We start from the raw sequence: 19,883 nt of genomic DNA on the forward strand, positions 1-19,883 counted from the left end.
GCACGCACAGTCTCAGGGCTTGTCTTCATTACAGGGTGGATTGACACTGCAGCATTTGATCTACTGGCAGCTAATTTATCACATCTGCTTAGACGCAATAAATTGACCTCAAGCACTTTCCTATTGACTCCAGATCAACTAGGGGAAGGGGCAATGTAGTATAGATCAGGCCTCTGTCTCTCACACAGTCTCTTTCACACTCTCCTCCAAACTTGTGTATGTTATTGTCATTCATAAATTTATTTCTTTAATGTTTAAATGTAATTTTTTCAATAGTGAGTTCTAAAATGTCTCAACTGTCCTGTCTGGCATAACTATCCCTCTGATAACTTTTTAAAAATCTACCTTATATGTAGGCAGGTTTTTTTTTTTTTTTTTTTTTTTTTTTTATTAAATGTGGGCGCGGATCTGCACATTACTTACATATTGGTTCACATAAGAGAATTCATTCCACACATGGATGGAAAAAATTAAGAGGGAACACTGACCATAAGCATTATTTATTTGTATTGCAGGAAACAGAAAAGGCTCCCTCCATTCTGAAAACATTCATCCATGCAGTGAGCAGCAGCAGTCAAAAAAGCAAACAGGATGTTAGGAATCGTTAAAAAAGGGATAGAGAATAAGACGGAGAATATCTTATTGCCCTTATATAAAACTATGGTACACCCACATCTTGACTACTGTGTACAGACATGGTCTCCTTATCTCAAAAAAGATATACTGGCATTATAAAAGATTTTAAAAAGGGCAACTTAAATGATCATGGTTTTGGAATGGGGCCCATATGAAGAGAGATTAAAGAGACTGGGACTCTTCATGTTAGAAAAGCGGAGACTAACGGGGGGTGGGGGGGCCCATGATAGAGGTATATAAAATTGAGTGGTGTGGAGAAAGTGAACAAAGAAAAATTATTTACTTGTTCCCATAATATCAAAACTAGAGAGGACACCAAATTAAATTAATGGGGAACAGGTTTAAAACAAACACAAGAAAGTTCTTCACCTAGCACACAGTCAAACTGTGGAACTCCTTGCCAGAGGAGGCTGTGAAGCTTGGACTAAAACAGGGTTTAAAAAAGAACTAGATAAACTCATGCAGGTTAGATCCCTTAATGGCTATTAGCCAGGATGGGTAAGGAATGGTGTCCCTAGCCTGTTTGTCAGAAGCTGGAGATGGATGGCAGGAGAGAGATTGTTTGATCAATACCTGTTCGGTCCACTCCCTCTGGGGCACCTGATATTGGCCACTGTCGGCAGACAAGGTACTGGGCTGGATGGACCTTTGGTCTGACCCAGTATGGCCATTCTTATCTAGGATCATGGATCAGTGCCAGACACTGCATAGGTAAGTAAGAAAGTCAGTCCCTTGTCCCAGGCAGCTGTTAGTTTAGAAGACAAATGGAATGCAAGATGTGGATAAGACAAAGAAAACTGGCATGATGTGTTGTCTGGCCCAGGCTCTCCTTCTGGGCAGGCTATTTTGTACTGTGTGGTGAGTCATCTCTTCCAGTCTGCATATTATTACTCAGCTTCTCACGAACACCATAAAGTGTGAGCATATGGCCCGCCACTGGTGAAGCTGATCCTAACAGTCAAGCTTTGCCCATCTACCCAGGTAGAGGGAATCAATACAAAGGGGTCATGTGATCAGTCATGAGACTCAGAATCAGTTACACTAGGAAAAGGAAAAGGCTCCCCCTCCACTCAGTGACTTGTTCCCATCCCTTTCACTCACTACAGTTGGTACAAGAGCCACCTCCTCTGCAGCTCCTGATGTCTTGTCTTCCCAAATGACTCATCCTCTCCTCTATTTTTTCATTTGTACCCTGAACGTGGTTTTGCCTGGGCAGGATGGAAGAAACACTCACATGGAATTATTTGAAGCACCCTGTTTTTCTTCATGTTTGCTGGTAAGTTGCCTGTTCTCATCTTGTCATTCTGGATTTTGATTGAAGTTAGTTTCTGCATGGGGGGAATAAAATCAAGCAACAACTTTCTAAGTTACCCAAAGAAGCCTAAGGCATAACAGTCAACCACCCTGTGTCTATGTGCTAAGGCCATGTCAGTTTAAGCCAACCACCCCAAACCTGCCCACTCACTGGTCCAAGCCAACCTCCCTGCCAAGGCTCCATGCCTCTCCAGCCCAACTACCCTAAGTCTGCTGGCTTGCCCAGGCCCCGTGCCAATCTGTGCCAAGTGCTATGTCTGAATGAACCACCAGTTTCTGGGCACTGTGGTATGTACCAGAGTAGGGAGTTCATGCTTCCACCACTTTTAATCTAGGCCATTCCTCCCTCCTTTAAATAATGAGCACTGCTGTGGGCCTCTGCATGATGCCACCATTGATGTCTGCCAATGTGCAGCTATGCACACTATCTTGTGCAATGGAACTGTCAGCTCTACAAGCCTCCCACCCACTCCATACTCTCACAAGGATGGCCAGGAGACCTGGCTCTGCCAAAGATTCCCAACATGGCGTTGGGTCCAGTCACTTCATCTCTAGGTGCCCCAATGGCCCATCTGTCAGAGAAGGATGGTAACCCTGTTGATGATCTCTGCAAGATGGACACTACAGCAATGGGGGTGTGGCTGAACAGAGAGAATGCACTCTACCAAGCCTCCAGCCCTGCCTCCTTCTGTTATGCCCTGGCTGTTGAGATGGGACCCAGCCGTGAGTGGGCAGGAGCACAAAAAGCTCATGCCAAGGATAAGAGAGTCTTTTGGCTTTGAAGGAGCACTTACTGCTTCCTGTCAAGAACCCCAGTCCACACTTATCAGCTGACTGCCACTTCTCCTATCTTTGGGCTGGCATGCTCCGACATTCTCAAACCAGCTGGCTTCCAGTTGTCACTCCCAGAGAAACTGCTTTGGTTATTACAAACACACCGCCGAGAAATGTTCCTGCTGGGGAACAGGCATGGGTGGGGAGGAAGAGGTCTCCCTTGTATTAGATATTTAAGGAGCAAACACCACCGAATCTCTTCATGCCTTTGGAAAGCTATTTCCTCTACAAGATACTGCCTACTACTTTGTCAAGTCTGGCTTCTTCTCCATGGAGAACCTACTGGCTAAGGATGGGATTGGATGCAACATTCACGTCCTGGTTCCCCTGGCAAGAGCACAGAGCTAGCATGGCTTAGACACACCCACCTTGAACTCCTCCTCCAGCCCGTTGCTGCTGGTTCCTGGCACTTTATTGTAGATTTTTTGGAGGTGGCTCTCTAGCGAAGTCACTTCCAGCTCTGTGTCTCCATACAGATAGTGCTCCAGAAGTGCTTGGTATATAAACACATACTGCATCTGAAAAGGAAAGGAAAGGTTACAGCCAGAGACAGCAGCTTCTATACTATGCTCTGAATCCACTCAGCTCCCTGTGTTTAGACAGAGCGTGGTCTAGGAGTGCATGGACACTTATATCAGCACAGTCACTGACCAAACTGGACACATTTGGAACCTGATCCTTCTCCCCTGAAGTCAGTGAGAACTTCCCCCACCTGGGAGAGTATCGAACTCTTACAAGGTGTTCTTAATGACCAGCTACAGAGCAGGGCCAGAAGATCAAAAGACGCTCATGGCTGAAGGAAACAGGTTGAGGGACTGGGCAGATCTAGTATGCATGGAACAATGGAGAGCGGCTCAGAGAACAAACAGGGGAGAGGCCCCCAAGGAGGCACACAGGGACATTTAAGAGCCAAGCAGTGATGTCAGCCCCCACTGGGGACAGGGAGTGCCACCCCCACACCCTGACTCACTTCAGCAGGTTACCCAGGTGTGGGTCAGTGTGCTGTGTCTATTTCCACTCCCACTAGCCCCTGCACCAGCACTGGTTCTACCCCCAGAAACCACCACCACATGCCTTCCCTTACCCTGAAAACCCAAGGGTTTTCCTGTTCTTGTAATGAAGCCTGGATGCAAGGGAGAAACAGACTCCTGCTGAGGAAGCCTTTGCTGTGTAGTAATGGCCGAGGCACAGAAGGATTCTGGTATTGTTAAGGGAGGACATGACTGAAAAAGTCTGTGCACAGCTGCTCCAGAGGGGAAAGAGTTATCAGCCATATTTCAGTAATGGGTGGAAGCTCGAAAGTGACATGGTCTAGAAGAATGAATGCAGGTTCTAGAAGTCAGTAAGTCTGCCTCTGCCACTTACATTGCGGGGTGCCCTTGGGCAAATCACCTCACCTGTCTGTGGCTCATTACATCCATTCTACTGAAAGGGTGAGATTGATCCACCTCATGGAGGTGCAGAAACTGATTAGCTGCTGTCTGCAGAGTGCTCTAAGTGGAGGAAATTTTGTGTGTCAGTTCCCAGTGTTACAGAACCCCTCACCAGCCCCTTCCAGTGGACTTACATCTGTCTGTACCATCTGGCAGCGCTGAGCCCGGATCCGACTCACAAAACCGTATACATCCACCTTCCTCTCTGCGTGCATCATGTCCAGCATGGCATCAATGACAATAAAAGTGCCTGTGCGTCCAACCCCAGCACTGTAACACCAGAGAGAGCATGAAATCAGTGCAGCTGGCACTGGAGTATGGTCCTCTTCCACTGTTCTGTACCTGTTCAGGGAAGGTTAGCCGCTGTGCAGAGCAACAGAAAGAGCCAAGAGGCTACAACAGCTCACCCTAAGCAGCAGCTGCTCAGTCTGTTCCAGACAAGAGGGAAGGGAGCTCAGACCCACCTAGTTACAAGAGGGGTTATTCTCGGGTCTAAAAGCCACAGTGGAGGAAGACATTTCTAGACTCCAGCAATCCCACCTCTTGGGACTTGGAGCACATAGCAGGCCATAGTGAGCCCTGCAGTCAATTCAGTCCCGAAGTGCTGCCTGCTGTTTGTCCCCACCTTCCTTCCAGCCAGCCCTCTCCCCTACCAGGGTGGGTCCATGGCAGCCAGTCACTCTGATCCAGCTGCTCTGCTGGGTTCCTGTTCTCAGTGCTCAACTCTTGGGATCAGCCCACATGAAGGAGGAGAGCTGGAGAGGCTCAGGGTGGGTCCTCACACCAGTTTTGACTCATACAGACTCAGAGCTGCAGGTCTGAGTCCTGTGTGGGAGCCCAAGGGAGACACCTTGAGTACCACACACTACAGAATGCGTGTGCACTGATGGGCAGCTGGCCTGCAAGAAGGATCCATCCCACATCCTGAGCCATATCTTCTCTATTCCACCCTGTTACACTGGCTGTCACACTCCACTCTAGACCTAGCAGTTCTGCTGGGCCCTTATAGTTCATTAAGGAAGAAAGGGGCTACCAAAGCGAACAGCATTACAGGTAGTACTGCCTCATGGCCAGAGCAGGGGAACGTGAGCCAGGAGAGCTGGGTCCAACTGTTAGTTCTGACCCTCACTTGCCACGATGACACTGAGCAAACCAAGGTGCTGTGCCCAGTTGGCTCCCACCCTCCCTGGCAGTGCTCTGGAACTTGGGAGTCTGGGGACAGAAGAGGAAGCACGCTGTATATCAAATAAAATGGAAATTACCCCAGGCAAGCTCTACAACTTCTTTGTTATTCCAGGTACAGAGAGAGCATGGAGCTCATTGCTGTGTCTGGAATTCACTCCCTTAAGGGTTAAATCTCAAATGCAGGTTGCTGCAATATTCCAGCCTGCTGTCTCCACTACTACTCCTGCAAACCACAGGCAATCTCCTTTGGTCACATAGCTCACGTGAGGCCTGCATTTTTGAAGGCGAATGGACAGGACTCTAGTTCCAGTTCCCACTGCATGTGATTTGTGTGTAACTATGGCTGTTGCTTTCACTAATGCAGCAAATCCAGTGTCAGGTAGCCAGGACCTTCTCTGCCTGTCCCAACCACCTTCCGCAGGAGACAGAACAGCCTTCTGGGTTGCCCGCAAGAGCTGTCAAGAGGTGAGGAGGGAGGAATCTCTGGTCAACGTGGTCCTGGACTTACCTGCAATGTACGACAATCGCGCCTGCATACTGGGGATTACATGTCTTCACCTTCTTCAAGAATTTCAGCATTCCAATGGGGGTGAACGGAACCCCGAAGTCAGGCCAGCTGGTGAAGTGGAACTGAGTCACCAGACGCTGAGGCTTTTTGTTTGTGACATCACCTACCTGTAGGGGGAGCACATGCCTTGGTTGCTGTTAGACACACAGCTTCCTTACCTTCCCCCAGAAACTGAGAGCAGAAAGGGACTTCTAGTCCAGCTTTCAAGCAGCCCTGAAGTTCAGGGAGGTCGGAACTAGTCTTGGGGTTCAGGGGTGGTTCCAAAGACCTGATGGTTGAAAATCAGTTATTGCATCATACTGATGCCCCACACTCCAAAGCTATGAGATCTGCTTATCTTACACCCCATTGTTGCTAAAGTTCCGGGACCAGAGTCAAAGCCACACTGAAGTCAGTGGAGCTAAGCCAATCTCCACAAGCTGAGTCTGTCTCTCCTGATGTTTACTGAGGGGACAGAAACTAGATGAGCCTCCAACTCCTCTACTTTTCAGAGAGCCTGCAATTGTCCTATAGCACATGCTCAATAAGGCGATGTCCACGGAGACTCAAAATGGAGAGGCCAACATCTGGTGTGGCCAGGAATTCTGCTGGCTGCTTTAGGCCCATCCCAGGACTTACACTTTGCATTTCAAGCAGAATCAAACCAAGTCAAAGCTGCATTTCACTCATACACAACCTGAAGGCACAAAGTGACTCAGCATTCCAAAAAAGTGGAACTACGTCAAATTACAAAGGATGAATACAAATACCCCAAGTATGTACAGACAAAAATAGACAGGCCAAAGCATCAAACAAGATCAAACTAGCCAGAGACAAAGGGTAACAAGAAAACATTCTACAAATACAAGAGGAAGACCAAGAACCAGGTAGGCCCATTAGCCAATGAGGGAGAAAAACAACAGAAAATGTGGAAATAGAAAAGATGCTGAATGAGCTCTTTGTTTTGGTTTTCACCAAGAAGTTTGGTGGTGACGGAACATTGTTTAACATTGTAGTGAATGCCAGTGAAAATGAAGTAGGAGCAGAGCCTTAAACAGGGAAAGAACAAATTAAAATATATTTAGACAAATTAAATGTCTTCAAGTCATCAGGGCACAATGAAATGCATCCTAGAATACTTAAGGGCCCAACTCAGGAGCTATTTGCTATTGGTTCAAATATTTCTGAGAAGTCACTAAAGACAGGAGAGATTCCGGAAGACCTGAAAAAGGTAAATTTAGTACCTATCTATAAAAAACCAGCATCTGATGAAGTGAGTCTGTGCTCACAAAAGCTCATGCTCAAAACTTTTCTGTTAGTCCAAAAGGTGCCACGGGACCCTTCGTTGCCGTTACAGATCCAGACTAACACGGCTACCCCTCCGATACTATCTATAAAGAAGGAAACAAGTTCAATCTAAGGAATTACAGACCAGTCAGCTTAACATTTGTACATGGTAAGATAATGGAGAAAATAAGCAATCAATTTGCAAACATTTAGACAACAACGTGATGAGTAGCAGCCAGCATGGATTTGTGAAGAACAAATTGTGTCAAACCAACCCGATAGCTTTCTTTGATAAGGTAACAACCCTCATGGCTAGGGGAAGCAGTAGTGTATCTTGACTTTAATGAAGTTTTTGACACTGGCTTGCATGATCATCTCAAAAACCTATGGCAGTACAACCTAGATGAAGTTACTATAAGGTCAGTGCAAAACATTCCCAGAGAGTAGTAATGGTTCACAGTCATGCTGCAAGAGCATAGCAAGTGGGTCTCTGAAGCAGTCAGTTTTGGGTCTGGTTCTGTTCAATATTTTCAACAACAATTTAGATAATGACAAAGAGAACACCAATAAAGTCTTTGGATGATAAAAGCTGGGAGGGGTTGCAAGTGCTTTGGAGGATAAGATTAAAATTCAAGTATCAGAGGGGTAGCCGTGTTAGTCTGGATCTGTAGAGCAACGAAGGGTCCTGTGGCACCTTATAGACTAACAGAAAAGTTTAGAGCATGAGCTTTCGTGAGTTAACTCACTTCTTCAGATGCTGGAGAAGAAGTGAGTTAACTCACAAAAGCTCATGCTCTAAACTTTTCTGTTAGTCTATAAGGTGCCACAGGACCCTTCGTTGCTCATTAAAATTCAAGTGATCTGGACAAACTGGAGAAAGGTCTGAAGTAAATAGGATAAATGTGAATAAGGACAAATGCAAAGTGCTCCATTTAGGGAAGAACAATCAGTTGCACACATACAAAAGGGAAAATGACTATCTAGGAAGGAGTACTGTGGAAAAGAATTTTGGGGAGGGGGGGCGCGGCGGGGCAGGGCATAGCAAACCATAAGCTACATAGGAGTCAACAGTTAACATCAATGCAACATCGTTCTGGGATGTATTAACCAGAATATTGTAAACAAGACAGGAGAAGTATTTCTGCTGCTTTTCTCTATGCTGATTAGACCTCAACTGGAGTAGCGTGTCCCGTTCTGGGTGCCACACTTCAGGAAAGAAGTGAACCAACTGGAGAAAGTCCAGAGAAGAGCAACAAAAATGATTAAATGTCTAGAACACATGACCTATGCAGGAAGACTGAAACAATTAGGATTGTTTAGCCTGAAAAAGAGAATGTGGAGAGTGAACATAACAGTTTTCAAGTACATAAAAGGTTGTTACAAGGAGGAGGGACAAGAATTGTTGTTGTTAACCTCTGAGGATAGGACAAGCAGTCGGCTTAAATTGCAGCAAGTGTGGTTCAGCTTGGATGTTAAAAAAACTTCCTAGCTGTCAGGGTGGTTAAGCACTGAAATAAACTGCCCAGGGAGATTGTGGAATCTCTGTCACTGGAGCTTTTTAAGACATAGTTCGATAAACATTGGTCAGGGATGATCTAGACAGTGCTCGGTCTTGCCACAAGTGCAGAGGAATGGACTAGATAATCTCAAGTGTCTTCCAGTCCTACGTGTCTCTAGCGTTGCTCACTCAGAAGGATTTGGATTCATAATGGGGCAGGTTGTCACTGTTTCAATTCCACTGTAAATGTTTCACACAGTTCTGTTAACCTCTGTCCTAACTGTATAAAGGGGAGAGAAGCACCAAGGACCAAAAGGATGGGCCTACGGTCAATGCACTGGATGGGAACTCAGGAGATCCAAGATCAATGCCCAGCCTTGCATGACACTGGACAAGTCTCCTATGCTCTGTGCTGCAGTTATAATAGCCTTGCCCTGCCCCACAGGGGACAGTGAGCATAATCAACATTAGTGATCATGAAGTGCTCAAGTTCTACAGCAACTGAGGCCATATAGAAATAGGGGAAAAACCGCAGCTTTGGATTCCACCTCAGCTCCTGAGGTGCCTGAAATTTTGCTAAGCACACCCAGCCACATACTCCATAACAGAGTGATGGCACAGGTACAAAATACACCAGCAAATGCATGACTGCATCATTGGGTATATATTCAGAAATTGCATGCACAAGGGGAATAATTTAGGCCCTTATCAACCCATCTGGGGTGAGTACCTGCTCCATTTCCACATGCATCTGAAAATGCATATGTAAAACTGTGAATGCAAAGTATTAAAACGAAACTGGTCCATTCTCAGCTGGTCTAAATTCACAGATCTCCAACAGAATGATGCAGATTTATGACAGCTGAGGTGGTGGTCTTAAATAACTAAGCTGAATTCACCGCAAAACGCTATGGTGAAAACGTGAGGACTCCAGTTATTTCACCTCCTAAACTCAGGTTGCAATTAGTAACATAGGAAGGTGTGTAACCTTCTTCATGACTGACCTTCAAGGGGCACACAAGCCACCCCAACCTGCTGATCTCTAGTGAGAACATCCCCAAGGAAGCATTGTGAAAGCTTGGGGCTCTGTAGTGAGGTGGGAGCACCCCAGTTCCCACCTGCTTTCTGTGATGGAAAGGAGGGAGGGCAGTGGGGAAGTGGAGGGATTTTACTGAACCATGGTACCTGCTGAATGCAGAACTTTCGCACTGTGTAGTCAACCAGGACAGTCACATCCTCCACAGACACCCGGATGTTTCCGTAAGTCCAGCAGCCCTGATCTGGCCAGTACTGAGCACATTTGCACTGGAAAGAAGGGCACAAAAACAAAGCAAGGAATTATTTCAGGGAAGTTCCCTGGTCTCTTATGTAAGAGGTCAGACCACAGGATCATAGCAACCCCTTCTGTCTTATGAAAGCCCAGTGTCTCATGACCCAAGGAAGAGCCTTGTAAAAGTATACAGGAATTGCCATCTTGGATTAGACCAGTTCCTTGGAGCCCAGCACTAACACAGCATGGAACTTGGCCCTATGATTTTACAGCTGAACTGTAAGAAAAATAAGCACACTGGATCAGCTCCTTATCTGGTGTAAACTGGCTCTATTAAAGTCAATGAATTCTGCAGTTTTACACCACATGAAGATCTGGGCTCTCATCTTATTCCTGTTGAAGACAAGAGGAGTTTGGCCATCAGCTTCAAGGGGAACAGATTAGGCCTTGACAGGTTTGTTTCCTTGTGGGCAGAGTGTGTGTCTGTGCCATCTGCTAAGGGCAGGGGTTTTATGGGGAAATCTGTAGCAACTCATACCTGCAGACTCCCACACATGGATAACTCAGGCTAACATGCAGCTCTCTGTACCTCATTAGTGGCTAAGTATACAGTCTGCAGGCTAATGAATGGGGACTTTTAGTGCAAACAGTAGAGATTTATACTTTTAGATCCAGATCAATCTCACAGACAGCCCTTCTAGGGACTTTGTTTCATGGGTATGTACAAGTGAAGTAACTGCTTGCCTCACTGCCCAGTTTGCATGTGTTTGTGTGGCAGGCCCAGCCATCCCCTATGCCTCCCATTTGTCACCTCAGCAGCTTAAAGTGTGTGTGGGTACTATTCCCTGGCATTCACCTCTTTTCTCTCTTTCAGGTTGGTCACCATGACGATTGTTGCTGTGTTCTGCTCCCAAATCATTCTCCAGAAATCATTCACGGTTTCTTCTTTTGGTCCTAAAAAGGCAAAAACCAAACACAAATATTATACCCTGGAAGGGCACATCATCCAGCCAGATTTTCGCCTAATAAAAACCAGTAGGGAGAGGCACGCACAGAATTGTTAATGACTGTACAGTAACCATTAGTAATCTGTGAAACGGCCATTTGCAAGGCCATTTCCAAGTTTTGTGCCAGCACAGACACTGCCTAAGTGGCAGAAAAGGACACTCAGATTCCTTTAATACTATAGCTGTCTATTTAAAAGGAACTGGATACATTTTACAACCAGTAATTGTATGTGTAGCAACGCAAAGTTAGGATGAATGTGAGGGGGAAACTGAGGTACAGAACAATGAAATGATTCGCCCAAGGTCACACAGGGAATCTGTGACTGACCCAGAAACTGCACCTAGGACTCCCAACCAATGTTCCTTCTACCTTTTTCCATCCATGCGTGGAATGATTTTTGTTGTGTGCCTCAGGGCAGGAGTGGATGTACACCACCAATAAGAACACATGCTGCCCACTTTGGGCACTTTGCTGATCAGTTGGGCAGCACAAGCATCTCTCCTGGGTGGCTGCCCAAGTGTTCAGCTTACAGGGAACACAGCCTGCCTGTGCTTTAACCCCAGCATATTTCCTAAATTTGGTACTCATTAGTACAGCCTGGCATGCATACAAAAGGAGGTACCTGAATGCAATCTGCAGTCCACAAAAATGGTCCACAGAAGCAGGATTTTAATGATTGCAGAGCTCTCTTGTGAGAGTAATTGCTGGTCACCCACCAAACAAGCTCATTAACTGTATCTAAGCATCCTGACCCAAACCCCAGGCTATGTCTGGGTTGGACAACACACAGCTAAGGCTTTGCCCCCATCTCTATACCGGGCCATCCAAATGCCAGGGCCATCCTCTAGCATTACTTTGCTGTAACACTGCTCCAAGTTACAACAGCTACCACTGGCCCTTGAGGTTGTTACAGCAGGTGATCTGCAGTGTGTAGGGAAGCCCCCTATGCTAGCAGTAGGGATGAGGGATGGTGAGTAGGTCAGGAGCCTCTACAACCACCAGAGCATCCTCCTTTATTGGCATGCTTGTCTGGTTGCTTTCGGGCCAGTCTGCTAGGCTTTCAGCCCTGCAAATCCAAGAGTGCCAAGGAGATACAGATGATACACAAAGCCCAGTCTGAACTGGCTTGTAGAGCTGGAAACAGGAAGGGCTTGACAAGATATGAGAAACATCTTCCCGTTAGTATCCAACACTCTTCCCTCTGTTATGAAGGATGCTGCAGCTACGTTCTTCTCTATTGCTACCCCACATTTTAATGATACACTATTGTTTACTGATGTACAAAAAGAGTGGAGATAAGACCAAATAAGCCAGCAACTGACTTCAAATCAATAGATTCCCGTGTTTTTAATATGAGATTTAAGCCCAACAGTTTACATCATGATTCCAGGGCTGCTGAGCCATAGGCAAAAATTTCATATATCAGTGAAGAATCACCTTCCACCACAGTGATACTGTCTTGACACAGTAACCAGAGTAGCCTAGAGATTTTACCTTGTGCAGCAATAAACTTGTTTTTTTCTTGGTACCCCTGCAAAGACACAAAAAGAAAAAGGAACACTATAATGAAAGAGCACCCTTCCTCCACAATGAAGGTGGATGCATCTCAGCCTGCCTCTCTGAAGCACTGTAACCCAAGTTCACATCAGCAAGCATAAGGACTTTCCTCACTATGCATTTGGAGAATGCACAACATTGCGATCTCAACTCCTGTGGCCCTACCAGCTTGGTAGCATCCACACAAGAGGAACTTTGCATTAGTGCTGCAGAGTCACTTGCTAATCTTAGCTCTCAGAGTTGAAGGGAATCTCTTCCTGTTAGCAGCAACCAAAATGCACTTTCTATTGGATATGATGTTCTTCATTTGCTTCTCCAGCATAAGATGTTAAAATGCAATTGCTGTGTCGCACCCCAGAGATATCTGCGGTTCCATGATAGGTGAAGTGATCTATATAATGCAGCAACTTTCATCTTGAAGGATCTTTACAACTCTCTCTACCCTAATCTAAACTCTCCTAAAACTGCAAAATACACTGGGAATCCTTTGGGATGACAAGTGGTACTACAAACATTATACATTATTCCACCAGTAGATGGTGCTTAGCTTTATACATGGAATGGGTCAGGCCAGGAGACACTGTTATAGCAGCCTGTGGATGGGTGCGCTTCCCGCAGAAAGGGCAGAATGTGACTTCTAGAATCCCTGTCCCCATGCTTAAGCAGACATGCTGAGAATGCAGCTCAGCACAGTGAAAAGGAGACCAAGAGTCATGACTTGGTGCCTGGTTAATAAACTGAGCTGACGTTCTCACACTTCACTGCTGATCTGCCCACTGGTTTCCAACAAGTCCAATCCCCAAAACCATCAGCACAGGCCCAGTACAATGAAGAACAGGCTTCACAGGCTCTGGTTGGAGAAATGCGCCTGAGCCAGGCAAGGACCAGGGCCAAGGGATGCCCTCCTTGGAGGAAGCACAGTGTGGCCTTGTATGATCTGGGGATCCACTGAATTTGCTTGTAAAAGGGCCTGAAATAAATACTGCCTCCAATGCACAGGCATAGGGATTTGTGATAGTCTTACACCCGAGCTCAGGCAGCCCAGTCTGAGCACCACTCGGCACACACCCTGCAGACTCCTGGTTAGAGTGTTAAAAGATCTTTTCCTGGTGATGCCAGTTTGTATTTTGGACAGGATAAAATGGATTTCTTGTTTTAAAACAACATTCCTGCACCATCTTGCTTTTCTTTGGATGCATTAATACTCTTTTTAAAATATATGGGGTACACATTGCTCCTCTCAATAGTCATTATTGCTACAATTAATTATCTACATCACTTTAACAACAATAGGTCCCAACTGATTTGGGGCTCTGTGCGCTAGGTGCTCTACATATATATTGTGAAACAGTTAGCATCTTGAAAAATTTACCATATGAACAGATAAATGGGGAGAAAAAAGTTATTATCTTCCTCTTATACATGGGAAACTGCAGCACAGATAGACTGACTTGCCCACAGTCACACAAAGTCAGTGGCAGAGGGAGCAACTGAACCCAGATGCCTTGGTCTATATCACACTCATTTGTGCAATAATTATGCCTTATTGTTTATCTAAAGAGACACTGAGCTCTGAGACTAATATTAAACACATAGGACTTTGGATTAACTGCTCTCTCAAGCTATGATTTTTCTCTCTACATCACCACATTTAACTTGCAAAAGCCACAAACTCTTTATCCCATCTGAGCAAGATTTGCCTTGACTCCAAGTGGAGCAGAGCAGACTCAAAGGTGCTGAAAGCAGAATTTAGCTGGCTTGCTGGTTCTTTTTTCATGTACTTTGCTTCCAATCTTGCAAGCTCTTTGGCTGCATGACTCCCACTGGCTACAAAGGAAGCTCTGATCATGGACGGATTCTCAGCAATTCAGATTTTAAAGGCCAGATGGAACTAGGAGATCATCTAGTCGAGGAGTCAGCAGCCAAAAGAGCAAGAGGAGCCATCCCCACCCCCCCGGGTCCCCTGAATTTGGTAAATTCTCAATATTCAAGAGCAGCAAGTCATGTGAATAAGACTACCAGCAACACTATCAAAATACAGACAGTATCATATCCCACTACGCACATATTAAAGAGAGTTATCCAACATTTTGGAGATCACACACCGTTTGCAATTTAGATATGAGCTGTTCACTGGTGGGCTTTTAGACATTCACTGCTTACCGAAAATAATCAGGATTTTTGTTTATTTTGCAAAAAATCGTGAGCCACAAAGTCCTTAAAGAGCCGCATGTAGCTGCAGAGCTGCAGGTTTCAGACCCCTAAGTCTGACTTCCTGTTTAATGCAGGCCAGAGAACTACACATTTACCTTTGCACTGAGCTCAGTAATTAACTAGGCTCAATGCAGATTGGTCTTAATGCTTGATTAAATCACATCTTTCATAAAGGCAACAAGGCTTGACTTAAAGATATCAACAGATGGAGAATCCACCACTATCCCAGGGTTAATGGTTAATCACCCACATTAAACATTTGTCTTTCAACCAGGGAAGATCAAAGACCTTTACAAATATGAAAGCTAAGACTCAAAACATCCAGTGAGTTAGCTCTTATTTCTACTTTATGGATGGGGGAACAGGCAGAGAGAGAGAGGTGACCAAGATTACACAACAGATCAGTGGCAGGGCAAGAAACAGGCATGCTGGCTCTCAGCTCTTCACTATAAGACCACATTCCGTCTCTGGAGATACGAAGCTCCTTCTCCCATAGCTATATTGATGCTACAACACTGACAACAGTGTAACGATGCTTGGCCAGTGAAATAAGCCAACACTAGTCTGACAGGGAAAGAAGGAGGCAGTACCAACTGGCCATTTCTTAGCAGTCTCCTTCCTGATTATAACCACACTCCACGTTAGGTGCATGTGTAATGGGAAGCCTCATCCCAAGTGAAATGGACCGTGATGCACTAGGCACAGCAGGTTGATATTTACCCTTCAAATCAAATCAGTAATAAAGGCCATGCAAAAACTTACATTAATGAAGGAGGCGTTAATGTAGTCAGAATCTGGGACACCTTCAATGGGAGTCAGGTGAACCCTGGAATGATCATCTGGAGAAAAAAAATCAAGAACTATGCATTAAAAACTCAATAGATGTTAGTCAGCTTCTTCCGACTATAGCTGCTCATTATCTGACTGGTGCTCCAGGGAGAGGAAGCCTTCAGGTGGAGAGGTTCCCAAGGGTTTCATGTCACTGCATATATAGAAAGCTTTATGCAGTTTCTTCATTTCTTCACTGTCTTATGCACATGCTTCATTCTAGAGAAATGAAATTCTGCACAGGAAAGGCTTTCTTCGGCAGTGCAAGCACACTGTCTCTCTCCTGTTACATCCAAGCAACAGAGTTCCTGACCCTGGCTCTCCTGTCAGTTTAACTGTATATCTTCCACACCCTCTTACCATGACTTGTGCTCTAGCTATGGCCTATAATGTACCATGATGCACACCTCCGTCCTTCCAGGCTATAAATTGACCAATTTTACATGTATTTAAAGGCAGCAGGCCTTGTCTATGCTAGACTTTTCAAATGTGTTAGCTAACATGCATTAGCTAAGAACTGCAAACATCACACTTCAAATCCTAGTCTAGACAAGCTTTAGAAGTCGGGGGAGTTCACTTTCTAGGGCCAATTCAACCTTTGCCACTAGAGCCGTGTCTACACGTGCACGCTACTTCGAAGTAGCGGCACTAACTTCGAAATAGCGCCCGTCACGGCTACACGCGCCGGGCGCTATTTCGAAGTTAACTTCGACATTAGGCGGCGAGACGTTGAAGTCACTAACCCCATGAGGGGATAGGAATAGCGCCCTACTTCGACGTTCAACATCGAAGTAGGGACCGTGTAGTCGTTGCGCGTCCCGCAACTTTGAAATAGCGGGGTCCGCCATGGCGGCCATCAGCTGAGGGGTTGAGAGACGCTCTCTCTCCAGCCCCTGCGGGGCTCTACGGTCACCGTGGGCAGCAGCCCTTAGCCCAGGGCTTCTGGCTGCTGCTGCGGCAGCTGGGGATCCATGCTGCAGGCACAGGGTCTGCAACCAGCTGTCGGCTCTGTGTATCTTGTGTTGTTTAGTGCAACTGTGTCTGGGAGGGGCCCTTTAAGGGAGCGGCTTGCTGTTGAGTCCACCCTGTGACCCTGTCTGCAGCTGTGCCTGGCACCCTTATTTCGATGTGTGCTACTTTGGCGTGTAGACGTTCCCTCGCAGCGCCTATTTCGATGTGGTGCTGCGCAACGTCGAAGTTGAACATCGACGTTGCCAGCCCTGGAGGACGTGTAGACGTTACTCATCGAAATAGCCTATTTCGATGTTGCTACATCGAAATAAGCTATTTCGATGTTGGCTTCACGTGTAGACGTAGCCTAGGAGTGCTAACCACAGCATAGACATATGTCCAACCCTTTCCCACTTGGGCTACAGCTGCAGGGAGCTCTTTCTATTGTGTGTCACCTAGAGATAAATGAGGTGAAGCAGCCTACCCAGTGGTGGCAGTCACCTCCACATCTCCAGTTGCTTTAACTCAAACCCTTGTGCAGCTTCCTGTAACTTAGCCATCGCCGCCCAGCAGGCCTGGTATACTCCCTACTGCCACCCATACGAAATGGAGAAATAGGCCAACAGCAGCAGTGTCAGCAGTGATTGGCTGTGCCACCCCCTGCAAGCCTCAATGGAACCACACTGGGAACAAGTACATACAGGGCAAAATGTTCACATATCTGTTCTTCTCTTTGTTTTCCTCCTTGGAGGCAGCTTCGCATGTGGCCTGAATGGGACATGCTGGGAGAGCCTGAAAAGACAGAAGAAACGACATTGTCTGTTACACTTTCACTGCATGCACAGGAGAGAGCTTATCACTGTAACAACCACAAACCAATCAGCTCTTCTACACAGTGATGAGCCCTGCTGTCTCTCAAAGGCCCTTCACCCAAGAGCTCAAAGGCAGTAAGTCATAGCCTCTCATCTGGGGAAAAACAAGACCTAGAGGTTACATGATTCACGTAAGATGACAAAGGAAATGACAGAACTGGAAGAGCTAGGAATGAGACCCAGGAGTCCTGATTTGCAGGCCCCTCTAACCTAGAATAATAGGGTTGGAAGAGACTTCAGATGGTCATCAAGTCCGGCCTCCTGCTCAAAGCAGGACCAATCCCAACTAAATTAAACCAGCCAGGGCTTTGTCAAACCTCTAGGCAAACATGGCTCCCACATCTCAGATCCCTGCCAAAGGGAAATGGTTTGCTGCTCAAGGCTCATTTGTCCTCTTCACAGAAGCCAGATCAGGAGAACGGTGGGAGAAGGTACACAGAGCAAAGGGGCAGAACTTGCTCCTGCAACAACAAAGGGATCGGGGAAGCAGCCCATGACAGCCTAGTGCAACCTTACTCTGCTGAGCTCTTTCATTTGGTACAGTGGGAGACCATCAGACAGAATGGACAAAAGAAGCCCTCCTACACTTGAGGCTCACAATCCTCCATCTCCGCAGCAATTGTCCCAAAGCCAGAAGACACAAAACTATGAGGGTTTGATAGTTCCAATAATGCTTAGTCCCTTTTGTGAAGTGCTTTGAGATCTCTGGATGTGCTATTGCTACTGCAGCATGACAGGACAGCCTGTCTCTGCTAGTGCAATTCACAGAGGCAATTCACTTCCGAACACAGACATCTCAAGGTGGAAAACAGTTAATGAATAAAGAACCTGGAGGGAGGGGGAGGCGACAGAATAGAGGTTCAGATAACTGTTTACACGAGCGTGGGCCTCTCTGCACTGAATATGAAATAGAATGTCATATTATCCAGAAACACAAGATGGCAGCAAATCCTCCTCCAACACAAACCAGACCATCCCATCAGCACATGGGAGACAGGGCAGTGCAGCTCAGCTCTTCTCCTCTTACCTCAGGTTGACAGATCAATGTCATCAGTGACAAAGCAGACTGAATTAGGGTTTGGGGCTGGTTGCTCAGCCCAATATCCCATGGGTAACACCCACACCACTTGAGATGGATGGAGCATTCTTTGGTACAATGATCCAGTTTTGGGGACAGGGGACTTGGGATTGTCGTCTTTGAAGAAAAGATGATTGAAAAAGACAGCCTCCAACCACCCCTGGAAAGTACCCTCCTCTCTCCAAGGAGCACAAAACAACAACTGAGCAAGCTTCCCCGTGTTGTCCTGCTGATTCATTCCAGCCCTGACCTGGATAGTCCTCTTCCTAGGGGTCAGAGGAGTTTCATTCTTCAGAACCCATGCACTCCTGGGCCTCTCTGGCAAGACGGCAAATTGGAGCTAATGTACCAGTGCGGACTGGACTGAGTCAGAACTGACTGGGAGCTCTGGGCCCCAGGGCAGTTGCCCTCTATTTGGGAAAATTCAAGACACTGAGGAGATCCCACAAGACTGGAAACATGGCTACCTTATCAAATTATATTATAAATATAAATTGGAGATACACGTCTCCTAGAGCTGGAAGGGACCGCAGGAGATCATCTAGTTCAGTTCCCCGCCCTCTTGGCAGGACCAAGCACCATCCCTGACATCTATTTGCCCCAATCCCAAATGGCCTCCTCAAGGATTGAACTCCCAAGGCTGGGTTTAGCAGGCCAATGCTTAGGCTACTGACCTAACCCTCCCCCTTCAAAGAAAGGCAACCTGAAGGAATGCAAGATCTGGAAGGGCATCACCTTACTCACTATTCCAGGAAAAATGTTCAATCGGATTCCATTGGAGACAATTAAGACAGAAATTGGTAGACAGCTCAGGGAAGAACTGACCAGCTTCCAAAGCGAGAGATCCTGTACTGACCAAACAGCATCTCAGAGTGATCATGGAACAGTCGCTCGAGTGGAACTCACCCCTGTACATAACCTTCATAGACTCTGAAAAAGCCTTCAATGGTGTTGATAGACACTTTGTGTAAACTGCTGCAACAACATAGCATCCCATCCAAAATGATTAACTTGATTTATTCATTGGATGAACCCTCGACATGCCAAGTTATTCACAACGGTGTCCTGACAGAATACGTCAGTATACTGTCAGGAGTGCGACAAGGGTGCTTATTCTCACCTTTCTTGTGCTTGATCACAATGGACTGGATTATGAACAGAACAACGGATGTCCATCAATGAAGCATTCAGTGGACACGTTTCAACAGCTGAAGGACATTGATTTTTGCTGACGATGTTGCCCTCCTTTTGCACCAATGTGAATTCATGAAACAAAAGATCACAACACTAGACAGAACTGCCTCAATGACTGGACTGAAAATTAACAAGGGAAAGACCAAGACAATGAGGATCAACCAGTCCAACACCACC

The 19,883-nt window shown here is 46.2% G+C and overlaps 1 protein-coding gene across 5 annotated transcripts in view; it reads right to left on the reverse strand.

The window, feature by feature from the left end:
* The window catches only part of PTPRA (protein tyrosine phosphatase receptor type A), a 206,152-nt gene that overhangs the window by 15,253 nt on the left and 171,016 nt on the right, over nucleotides 1-19,883 (reverse strand). For all 5 annotated transcript variants that reach the window (XM_074992242.1, XM_074992240.1, XM_074992238.1 and 2 more), the window contains 9 exons: nucleotides 17,264-17,354; nucleotides 15,546-15,622; nucleotides 12,507-12,543; nucleotides 10,861-10,958; nucleotides 9,920-10,039; nucleotides 5,911-6,077; nucleotides 4,352-4,487; nucleotides 3,153-3,302; nucleotides 1,871-1,964 (listed from right to left, as the gene is read on the reverse strand). In XM_074992242.1, coding sequence (XP_074848343.1) covers nucleotides 1,871-1,964; nucleotides 3,153-3,302; nucleotides 4,352-4,487; nucleotides 5,911-6,077; nucleotides 9,920-10,039; nucleotides 10,861-10,958; nucleotides 12,507-12,543; nucleotides 15,546-15,622; nucleotides 17,264-17,354 — 970 coding nt within the window. The remainder of the gene's footprint in view (nucleotides 1-1,870; nucleotides 1,965-3,152; nucleotides 3,303-4,351; nucleotides 4,488-5,910; nucleotides 6,078-9,919; nucleotides 10,040-10,860; nucleotides 10,959-12,506; nucleotides 12,544-15,545; nucleotides 15,623-17,263; nucleotides 17,355-19,883) is intronic.

This window comes from Carettochelys insculpta, chromosome 4 (assembly GCF_033958435.1).
Source record: "Carettochelys insculpta isolate YL-2023 chromosome 4, ASM3395843v1, whole genome shotgun sequence".
Classification (NCBI taxonomy): domain Eukaryota; kingdom Metazoa; phylum Chordata; order Testudines; family Carettochelyidae; genus Carettochelys; species Carettochelys insculpta.